Genomic DNA, 12,290 nt, shown 5'->3' with positions numbered 1-12,290 from the left:
ACTAATTACCTATGTATCTCACATAAACACAATTAGTCCATCTAGGTTGTCACTCAATTACCAAAACCACACGAGGACCTTTCAACTAATGAGGCCTTAATCTTGGATTCTCAAATCTCAATCACCTCACTAGGCTCTTGCTCTCCAAAGCACTCTCAAGGGTGTTTCTCAGCTGATCAAATAGGCAAGAGACCTCCCTTGGATGAATAAAGGAAGTATTTATACCCCCTTATTCAAAACGAACCATTAGGAGGTTGCGTCAGCGTTCTATGGGGTGACCAGACGCTCCGGTCATGGTGATCAGATGCTCCAGTCAGTTATCCCCGCCATAGAGCCATTAAGTTGTGACTGGACTCTGTCTTGTGTCCGATCAGCACCGACCGAGCGTGCCCGGTCAAGAAAACTGCTCTCTAAACCCTTACTGATGTTGATCGGACGCTAGCACCTAGAGTCCAGTCACTTTGCTATTCAGCATCCGGTCAGTAACCAGAACCTGACCAGCATCCAGTTAGCACTGACCAGATGCATCCGATCAGGATTCTCCCTCTCTGAAACCTTACTAGAGTTGATCGGACTCTGGCACCCAGCGTCCGGTCACTTTTCACTCAGCGTTTGGTCACAACTAGATGACTTCTCCTTGATCAAATGAACTGATCAGACTCTACTGCCAGTGTTTGGTCACAACTAGATCAGCGTTCGATCAATATTTGACCCTCCATTCACTTCCAACTCGACAACATATGTGAATGAAGTTTTCTCCAATTGATCTTAGGGTTAGTTTGGAGCTACCAAGTGCTAGATTTGACAAGTGTGCACCATACCTAACCCACTAGACTTATCTAGGTCAAGCTACTAGTTTATACCCCCCTTAATAGTATGGCCAAAGGAAAAACAAAGTCTTAAACTACTCTAAGTGTCTCTTTAACACCAAACGATACTTAGAACTAGTCTATCCATAACTTTACCGTCCATCCTTTGAAAACCGAAACGATTTCCATCGTAGGGGCACGACAACCATGATTGCCCAATCAATTGCCATTATGTTGACCTAACTTAATTATCTCTACAAAACACACGTTAGTCATAGTAATCTCGTATTGTCATTAATCACCGAAACTCAACTAGGGGCCTAGATGCTTTTAGACCAGACGCGCCGGTCAGGTTGACCGGACATAGGACCCTAGCACCCGGTTGCCCGATGCTCACTATGTGTCATTAGCCTCAAATGCTAAGCGCCCGATCTTAATGGCTAGTCTGCTTCGTGCCATGTGTTAAAGTTGCGACCGGATGCACTGCTCAAAGTGACCGGACACTCCATCACTGGAGTCCGGTCATTTCCAATAAGGCACCAGAGCTGGGTTTTTTTGACCAGACGCATCCGGTCCACCATGACTGGACGCGCTGGTGCATTCGCTCCTCCTCCTCTTCTCTACATGTCGCCACATCAGGAGGACCGGACGCTGAATAGAGTTTATCTGGAGTCCGGTCACCTGCGTCTGCTCTCAGGCCGAGAGTAGCCCGAGCACACCACTGATTTTATAAATGACCGGATGCTGCTCCCCCGAGTCCGATCACCACGTGACCGGCGTCCGGTCACTGTTTTTTAGTGACTATCACCTCCTTCACTTCACCAACTTCTCCACCCTTTTTTATCAAATGTGCCAACCACCAAGTGTATCACCTTGTGCACATGTGTTAGCATATTTTCACAAATGTTTTCAAGGGTATTAGCACTCCACTAGATCCTAAATGCATATGCAATGAGTTAGAGCATCTAGTGGCACTTTGATAACTGCATTTCGATATGAGTTTCACCCCTCTTAATATTACGGCTATCGATCCTAAATGTGATCACACTCGCTAAGTGTCTCGATCACTAAATTGAAAAGCTCCTATCAATTTCACCTTTGCCTTGAGCTTTTTGTTTTTGTTTTTCTTCTTTTCTAAGTCCAAGCACTTGATCATCACCATGGCATCACCATCATCATGATCTTCACTGTTACTTCGCCACTTGGAATAATGCTACCTATCTCATGATCACATAGATGAACTAGGTTAGAACTTAGGGTTTCATCAATTCACCAAAACCAAACTAGAGCTTTCAAAGTGTAATTTTAGCCGACCATCTACTAGTAGCATTCAGTAGTTGTCGTTCATGTGCAGGCAATCTGTAGGCTTTCAGCAGTCATGTCAAAAGCACAGTGCCATGCACCACAGTATTATTGAATATAAATAATACAAATTAAAAAGCACTTGACCATTTATGATGAAGCAAAGGTTCACTGAATCACAAAGTAATGCAAAGGATCATTGAATCACTGAATCCAAAATAAATTGGCTATAGAAATAAAATGACATGAACTAATTCTAATTCGCAAGATGATGAGCAACGATCTACTGGTGCATCATCGTGTAGTACTGTTGCTGTAGCGGGTTGAGGTTGGTAATGTCGATTGACATTATTTTGTCTTCCTTTTCGATGAGGTCTGATTCCACCTTTTTCATCTAATGATAGATGCTTTTCTCTAGCTCACGTGAAGCCATGAACCTCTCCTCTTTCTTCTTCTCCTTATCCATCTCAAAAGCCTCTTTTTTAGCCCACATCTTGTCCAAAGCCTCCATGCAAGCTTCACCACCTCCTCACCTTAGAACTTCCTTTGCCTTCTTTGAACCCACTGGCCTCTTTCGTGCTTCGGATTCTGGTGGTGGAATCTCAATGACATCTTCATTGTTATTGATTTGTACATTTGTAGGCATGGAATCTGCATTAATCTTCTGTTTCTTCTTATTCTTACTGGCTTGTTGCTCTGCCATTCTCTTCCTCTTAGCCTTCCACTTGTCTTCACCCTTCAACTTGTTCCAACAGTGCATTAGAGTGAATGTCTTGTTCTCCCTATCTAATCCCTTGAACATCTCGCCCGTGTCAAAAACCTACACATGTTATTAATCATCAATGTGTATATGTCCGCAAATAAATCAAATAGAAAAACAAAACAAATGAACAAATGAAACCAATAACAAATTAAACCTTGTCTTGAATGGTTGCACCACTTTGATTCCTACGCTCAATTGTTTCGTAGCATGCACAAAACTTGTTCACTTGGTCCAAAATAGTAATCCACCTATGCATAATGGAACTCTCTGTTTTGAACGCTTCAATTGTCTTGTGTTTCTCATAGAAAGCATGAATTCTACTCCAAAAGGAGCCACAAGGTTGATTAGCCCTGCGCATGGGATCTTTGCTCTTGTTCAACCAAGCTGCCACAACAACTAAATCCTCCTTCGGATCAAAGTTTTTTGTCCTCTTCGAATAAGGCCTTGTACTGAGAGAGCGTGGAGCACCTCCATTTGGCTGCACCGGCACATCAACTGCTTGAACTTCAGTACACGTCTCATCAATTTCCTGGGTGTCCTGTGTCATGGGAAAAGTGCAGTCTTTCAAACTAGGAACATCATCCTCTCCAGTGACCATGTTTGTCCAATATCGACCATTGAACGTTGGGTCCATCCTACAATAATTCGATGCTTAATCCATGTACATGAAAAATATTTGTACTAGATCAGAGATCAGGAAATGAAAAAAATAATAGTTTCATCAAAAGCATTGGCATTTGTCGGCCATCTGTAGCACAATCATGTCAACCAATCATTCAGCCATTCAGCAGCACGGGTATCAAAACCAGCCGGCCATCAGTATGAGCAAAAAATTTAGTACAGCATAGTGCCATGCACTACTACAGAAACATTTTTTAGGGGTGGCTCGTAACCCTTTATAAGGGTGGTTTGTCCAGTCACCCCTACCGAACCGTCTCTACAAATTATGTATTTATAGGGGCAATTCCTAGGCCACCCCTACAAATCGATTTATAGGGACGGCTAATAATACGAGCTGTCCCTACAAATGTATACTCCCAGGCTTCTGCTTGGGGCACTGTGTGTTTTGCATATGAAAATATTAAGTAATGCTTTTAACAACCATGTAATGGAGTACTGAAGAAGTAAGTTACACTTACTGCATATAGTGTTTTTATAGCCAGCTTTTCCTTCCTTGTTAGATCATGCCTTCCGTGATGTGTAGTGACATAGAACCTAAATGCCATGTTTGAATTATTTTAGCAAATACAACTTGTTAGTATCCAAAAGTGAATGTTACAACTTTGTTTGGGCTATAGCTTGAGGGTCTATATACCTGGCTTTCACACTTGGCATTTGTTTGACAATGTGCACTTGCATTCTACAAATCACGGCATGGGTTAGTTACAACAAAATTCAAAGATTACAATCATATCATATCAGGAGGACAAGGACTTATAGGCACCACATGCGAATTAAATTTATCTCCATTGCTCCTAGGTGAAAGCATGTCTACATGTCATTGAAGTCAAAGATAATTTTCCCGGCTGGGCTTCCAAATGTGCCGGTGGGGAAGCATGCTTGTATGAGGTCTATGCTCATTGGGAGAACACGCAAGTATCAATCATGGAACCTTCCCATTCCAAGTGGTAGGCGTTGGATGTCCCAGTTTGGTAGGAAGGGTTTGCCTCTTTTATATGTTTTCAGGCAATCCTTTGATCATTTGATGGCATCAACATTTGGATACTGCTTTGCAATTTGATGGAGTTTGCTAGTGATGGCCTCCTCAGAACCCCATGATGGGACTTTTTTAACTTGGTTCTCAGGCTTGAAGTGGTCATGGGAATACCACTTGGACACCGATGAGATGTCTTTCATTGAATCATAAACTGGCCTTATGGTGATTGGATACTTCTTTCGAAGTTCCTATTTAGGCACGTCCTCATCTTCTTGTGCATCACCTTCTTTAGGAGGCACTCATTGTTCATATATCGGCTGTGCTTGTTGAGAAGACTATGGCATCTCATCATGCACTTGCTCGGTATGAGCTGGAGAAGGTTGTGGCATCTCATTAGGCACATGCTCGCTAGGAGGCAGGAAAGAATGTGGTGGTCATGAGACGGTGAAAATATCTCCCCGACCTCAACAACTCGATCCAAATTTTGGAGAGGGGGATGCGGCGAAGAAGCAGAAAATATAATGTCCTGTTTGTGCCAAAGGATGAACTGTTCAATAACGTCTCTGAGTAACACCAGCCCCTCGGGAGTTGCGTAGTCTATCCTCCACTGCATGAACTCTGGCTTCACGGTATGCACCTCAACCCTAGTGTACTCTAGCGATATCTTATTATTGTGGTGTAAGCCACCAGGAGGATGTGCCACACCCGTTGCCACCTCCATCATAGTGTTCTGTCGGCCGCTGAGAAACACCAAGGTGCAACTAGTTGGTTCCCGTATGCGATCGACGAGGGTTGTGGCTGCATTAGAACCTTGGCTGCTAGGAACTTTTAGAGGGCTACCAACTAATGCTAGTTCTCCCGGCGGCATCACTAATATCCATGGCTCCATAGACAGTCCTTGCTCCTCCAGCGCCTTCGTAACTAGAGCCTTCACTTGGAGCTCTAGATTAGTCTCCTGGTCTCTGCCATATTTCTTGTACATGTGCCTGTCCTCTTCGAATCCCTGCTTTTAGGTCATCCTTTTCCCTAGCCCCCTGGTGCGGCCTGTGTGCTCCTTGTTTCCCAAGCCAAGGCTAAGCTCGTCCCTCTCTCTAGAAGGACTGAATGAGCCCTTCTCCTTGTCTTCAGCATATTTCAGTATCCTTGATACTGCCTCTTGGATCTTTGGCTTATCAAACTTAAGATTACCGCCAAATGATTCGGTATTCCTCGCATATATCCAATTCCTTGAGCATAACTTCAAATTCGTCACATCGATATTCCCAGCAGTTGTGGTCTCTTCGTCCATCTTCCTAAACTACTCTTCCTTGGCATAGTAGCCATCGGGGCCTAGATGATGGTGGTGTTTGTTTCTCTTTGCCAGCTCGGTGTTACGGGCACTAAGCTCCAATGCCTCCGATGAAATCTTCTGAGCCACAAGCTCCTTCCATTGACTAGAAGTTATTTTGCTGAACTCGTTAAAGGGAGTTAACCCCTTTTGAATATACTTCGTGTTGAGCTCCAATCTCTAACGTCAGAATGACTCTCCCATCATCCTAAAAGCATTTTTACCAGTTTGTGCTTATCCTCTAAAAATCTAAAATTAAGCTTTAGCTTCCTATCCCATAGTTCATTCTTTTTGTTCTCTGGTACCTCTTTCAAGTTAGGGATTGTTGGGTTCAATTTATCTCTTACTAGGGCCCCAATCGCATTACAGAATCGTCCTCTTAATTCCTTCGGCTCAAGGATCTCTCCTGCTGGCCTGACCTCTGTTATCACATAGCATGCCTTATCTAGATATAGATTTTCTTTTCTATCCCCTCATTTCCTCGTAGACTTGGTAGTCATGATTGTCTCTTGAGGTTGTGGAGTAGAGGCATCGTGATCCATCTCTGTGGTTGTTGCCTCTGCTCTCCTTTACTCTGTCTTATCCAGCGAGATGTCACGGACATCGACGTCATCTTTTTCGAGTTTTAGGAGGGACCTGTATATATGATAGGTCAAAGTGTTAGCAGAGGTAATATAGCCAAAGCTTTAGCAAAATTTACAAGCTAAGGCTTTTTTCCTACCTCCTCGTTCGAGTCAAAATCCTTGTCCAAATCTTCCTCCATTGGCCTCCTTCTAGCTTTACAGATCCTTAGGACTTATATATCCCTCTTCTGAGTCATCATCAATATCATCCTCTTCTTCTTTGCCTTTAGCAGCCTCTCCTGCTCTTCCTTCTGCTCCCTCTTCCTCCTCATCACACTGCTTCTGAGTAAGCATCACTTCTAGATCCTTTTCTAACTCATTTTGAACTACTTCTGAGTAAGCTAGTCCTCTAGTGCTTGATCCTCATAGGTTGGCTGCTCATCATGCTTGGGGCATCGGGCTGCACTGTCTAGTGTCCACAACATTATTTCACGCTTTGTTCTAATAGATGCAAGAAAGTGTGCTTTAGGCACGCGAGAAGGTATAAGAAATCAAAAAGATCTATAAACCAAAGTAGTCCTATAAAAGAATAATATATCAAAAAACGAGTAGTAGCAGTAGTAGAGGCCTCAGAAATATGTCAATCATCATTTGATCATGAACTTGGATCATCAAGGCATCATAACAGAGAAGAGAGGAGAAGGTAATGTAGGGGTGGCTACTAATGATGCTAAGTTTCTCACAAGTTCTTGATCATCAGCTCATATTCCATATAATGTATGGACTTGGATAATTTCATCATCGGCAAAACAAAGAAGAGGAGAGGAGAGGGGAGATTTGGCAAAAAAAAAGCAACAGTTGCTTACCAAACATAGAGAGGAAAATGTGTAAAAAAGCAATTGTTGCTTCCCAGACATAGAGGATAGGAAACGTGACAAAAATAGAGGAGAAGGGAGATTTGGCAAAAAAAAGCAGGTGCTGCTTCCCAAAAAAAGCAACAACTGCCATACTGACTTTGCTCTATCACACATGAACATCATATGCTTAATATCTTCTGAACCTGATAGGTAGATTGGACAATCAGAATTAGTAGACAGTAGTAATAGTAGTAGGGAAGTAGTAGAAGTAGTTGACAGAAGTACAAGTAGTTGATAGAAGACAGAAGTAGAAGTAGTAAACAGTAGTAGTAGGGTAGTAGTAGAAGTAGCAAAAAAAGCTTATGGTAGAAGACAGAAGTAGAAGTAGTAAACAATAGTAGTAGGGAAGTGGTAGAAGTAGTAGAAGTAGCAAAAAATGCTTATAGTAGAAGTAGTAGGAGGAGTACAGAGTATAGTACAGAGTAGCTACACAGCAAAGCAAGCAAAAGAGGAGAGATGAGGTGAGAGTTTGCCAAAAAAGGCAGTTGTTGGTCGCCAAAAAAATAGAGCAGCTGCTGCCAAACATAAAAGTAGTAGAAGTAGTAGACAGAAGACCAGAACTAGTAGTAGGGAAGTAGTAGACAAAAGTAGTGGGGAAGACAGAAATAGAAGTAGTAGACAGTAGTAGTAGTAGGGAAGTAGGCAGGAACTGCACACGCACTGTGGCTCTGCATGGCTACCGGCTCTGTCTGGGAGTGGACAGATCTGGTGCCATGCTCGGTTGCTGGGCTCTGGCTCAGCGAGCAGCCCGCCAAGGGCGAGCACTCTGCTGTGTCGATTTGCTCAGGCCCAAAACACAGGAGACCGACGAAGTGAACAGGAGGAAGAGAACGGAGACAGAAAAAGAAGCGCATGGCGCCTACCACAAAATCTATTTAAATGAACTTCACTAATAACTGATCCCTAGCACAACTCTCAGTAGGATCCCTTCACAGCTTACACATGAATCATATATGCATATGTTAATTCTCCTTACATGACTAAAAATTAGAGAGAGGTTGCTATTGCATCGAGGAAACAGATGGAGGTGATGTGCTATTGCTGTTGGAGGAAGAGAGGGAAGGAATAGACGGGGCTAGAATACTGTGCTCCATGGTGGCAAGCCACGTTGGCCCATTTGGACTATATATAGATTAGACCTAAATTAAGATTATGGGCCTGGTTTTGCTTTTCGAGAGCAATGAGACAAAGATGATACGACCAAAAAGGTTTAAGGGCGGCCCTTGCACTTTGCTCTATCAAGTCAAACCTCACCAAATGCAGTAAGCGGTGGTTGCAACTTTGGAAAAGAAAAAACTCACAAACATGGAACAACAGTCAGCACATAAGATTAAAGTAATTGAATTATATTGCTCACAATAGTCTCTTGCATTAGTAGCAAGTAACATCATAAAAGCTTTCTGGAATCTGGCATCCAAGTTTTCTATTCACCAAATGTATACATTTTCTAGAATTCACAATGCATAAATATGGAAGCTAAAATCAACTTAAAAAGGAATTTCATTTGTCTCCGGTTTAATATCATAACATCTCCATTTGGCTTTCAGTTATTCAATTCGATGTGCCAGATTGTTAAAATTTTGAGTTATCTTTTACCATGGAACCCAGTATGTTTAGGATAGAAATGATATATACAACAGCAACACAATGCGAAAAAGGTCCTCCCCCTCAAACTCATGGTGCAAAAGAAGTTAGCAAGGCAGAGGTCTAAAGGTATTATCAATGGCAAATAACCAGCTATGGCACCTACAACCTCATGTAAAAATAAAAAGTAATGTTTTGTCATACTCATCGATATTGCAGGTGCTCAAGGTGACCTAGTTCAGGAACAAGACTGCCTGACAAATTTGAGTTACCCAAATCCCTACAAGATACACAAGTGTCAGAAAGAAAAGTACTTAATGAAAGAAATAGAATATAACTTGTGGTCATGTCATACTCACTTCATACAGATAAATACAGAGATAAATACATGTGGCTGGTTGACCCAGCATTATTTAAGTGGGAAAAACCATAAGATGTCAATTAGGAGCATGGAGGCAATTTGTTGGTAAGTTAAGACAGAGTATGTCAGCAACAGCACATCAATTCCATACACCCTTGTACCATACTGTTAGCTTGACATTATACAAGTAGCTGGTGCTTAATTATACATTTATACTACATAGTGTTCAAATTTTTGTATGACAAATTTAGTGACCCAGGCATATAACATACATTGTGATGTACTATATATGATATAAACTTGTATAGACAGCACAATGATGTGTCACAGTGTCTGGTCATTTCTTAAAGAGAAAACTAACTAATACATTGATCCCAATAGTCATTAAAAACAAACCAAAAAAGAAGGTGCTAGTTCCTAGTTTGCTACAGATAAATGATGACATATGAAAGCTGCATTAAATGAAACCATTTCCATGAAGCAATTGCTTTCAGCAACCCAAAATTATATGATAGCAGGCTTTGGACCCGATAATGTAACAGTAGGCAATTTATGTGCTCAATGAAAGTGGTAGCATCAAACAACAGGTAAACCCAAAGCTACAGTTTGCATCAGCATCATTCTATAAGCATGCCATGAGCGTATGATTACAGTAGATCTTGAACCAACATACAAGAAAAATCTATCTAGCTGAGTATAATTTTCCCTTAATTAAACTTATTGCGCAATTTTTACAAGAAAAATCGAGGCGAACGGCAGACGGGACTGGTGGGAGGGATAGCGATGCCTCACCTTTCGAGCGCTTCCCGCTGGCGTGTGCAACGACGTGAGGAGGGGCGCAGCGGGAGCAGGAAGGCCGCGATGACACCGTACTCAAAGCAGTGGAGCGTGCCACCGTGGAGGACGCAGTCAGGAGTAGGGAGGCGCTCGGGCTCTAAAACCCTCGCATGAGCACCGTGGGTAGCCTGATGGCGTCGGGAGGAAGAAGAGAGTGCCCAGCACTGATGGCGTCGGGAGGAAGAAGGGAGCGGCGTGCGAAGGGGCACAACATGGGAGTAGAGAGGCAGCGTGGGGAGGGCGCAGTGGGAGCAGGGAGGCCACGGGGATGCCATACTCGAAGCGGTGGAGTGCACCGCCGTGGAGGAAGCAGTCGGCAGCCTGACAGCGTCGGGAGAAAGAAGAGAGCGCCCAGCACTTGTTCACCAGAGCGCCCGTGGTTATATACCTAGGAGGATTTGTAGGGGCGGTTGTTGATCCAGCCACCCCTACAAATACATTTGTTGGGGCGGTTCCTGATATAGCCACCCCTAAAAATATTTTCTATTTTATTAAATTATTAATTCTGTATTTTTTATCACAAAAACACAAAGTAATATCAAAATAATTGTATATATACACAAATATAATATTTTGTATGTAATATTTGTATTATTCTATATATGCCCAAATATATATAAAAACAATTGTAGTCAAAACAATATAGAAAACAAAAAAATAAAAAAAATAAATTTTAAAACTTCGACTACAATTTTATGACATTAAATGATCTAAAATAAAAATGTTGTAAACATAAAAGTTGTATAACTCATCAATATATACAACTTTTATTTTGGTCATCTTATCATGTGACTTTGTTTGAACGATTCAAAATTTAAAATTCAAACAATTTCAACTTGAAACAATATTTTGAAAGAGTAAACGATTTCACTGAAAAACTCATGAATACCAAAGTTGTAGAACTCATTAGTATGAACAACTTTTATTTTGATCATCTTTTCATTTGACCAAATTTGAACAGTTGAAATTTTGAATTTCAATAAATGGCAACTTCAAACAAGATTTTGAAATCTTAAATGATTTCAACAATAAAAGTCGTGAACATAAAAAGTTGTTCAACTCATCACTATCTACAACTTTTATTTTGATCACTTCTTCATGTGATAAAGTATTAGTAAACATTGTTCACAAATTCACATATGACTCATAGTTTCATGAACTATACGAGAAACATGTTGCTTTGTGAACAATGTTTACTATCACTTTGTCAGATGAAGAAATAATCAAAATAAAAGTTGTAGATCTTGATGAGTTATACAACTTTGGTATTCCTCACTTTTTCAGCTGAAATCATTTAATGGTTGAAAATCTTGTTAGAACTTGTCATTTTTTAAATTTGAAAATTTGAATTGCTCAAACTTTGTCAAATGAAAAGAATGACCAAATCAAACAGTAACTTGATAGGGCATGATTTTAGAAAATTTTAGGAAAAAATCATCACATTTGGAGTTAGTATGAGGGAGAAAGACTAGTTATAAATTTTACCCAGAGATTAAAAAGAAAAATCACAACTGTTCATGATGATCAATGATGAACAAGTGTGATTTCTTTTTTTAATCTGTGGCTGAAACTTGTAACTAGTTTTTTTTCCTCATACTAACTCTAAATGTGGTGGTTTTTTTCCCTAAAATTTTCTAAAATCATGGTTTATCATTTTACTCTACTCATCTATCTTTGTCACTAATTGTGAACAATTCAAATTTTGAATTTTAAAAAATGATAACTTCAAACCTGATTTTCATCCAATAAATGATTCCAGCTGTAAAGGTGATGAATATAAAAGTTGTTGAACACATCATTATCTACAACTTTTATTTTGGTCATCTTTTATTTGACAAAATTTGAACATTTCAAATTTCGAATTTCAAAAAATGACAGCTCCAAACATGATTTTCAACCACTAAATGATTTCAGCTGTAAAGGTGATGAATATAAAAGTTGTATAACTTATCAAGATCTCCTACTTTTATTTTAACCATTTCTTCATTTCATAAAGTGTGAAGTGATTTCATAAAGTTTTAGTAGTAATAGAGTGGATGTTGAAATAGATTCATCTGGATGTTGCAAAGGGTAATCTCACACACATGCATAAATGAAGTCTTACAAACACACACTTACACAAACACTTCACGTTCAACAACTAGCTAGCCCGCTGTAACGACTTTCTCCT

At 40.7% G+C, this 12,290-nt stretch overlaps 1 protein-coding gene across 1 annotated transcript; it reads right to left on the bottom strand.

Annotated features, from left to right (window-relative positions):
• Positions 1–2,640: 2,640 nt before the first annotated feature.
• LOC136457332 (glutathione S-transferase T3-like) lies at positions 2,641–3,472 on the bottom strand. The gene is made up of 2 exons (XM_066457367.1): positions 3,029–3,472; positions 2,641–2,931 (listed from the first exon to the last, which is right to left on the bottom strand). Exons 1-2 carry the CDS (start codon positions 3,470–3,472, stop codon positions 2,641–2,643), a joined length of 735 nt encoding a protein of 244 aa, XP_066313464.1.
• Positions 3,473–12,290: the final 8,818 nt, after the last annotated feature.

The sequence above is a fragment of the Miscanthus floridulus genome, chromosome 6 (assembly GCF_019320115.1).
Source record: "Miscanthus floridulus cultivar M001 chromosome 6, ASM1932011v1, whole genome shotgun sequence".
In the NCBI taxonomy this organism is placed as follows: Eukaryota; Viridiplantae; Streptophyta; class Magnoliopsida; order Poales; family Poaceae; genus Miscanthus; species Miscanthus floridulus.
The sequence above is the reverse complement of the archived record's forward strand: the minus strand, read 5'-3'. Positions and strand labels throughout refer to the sequence as shown.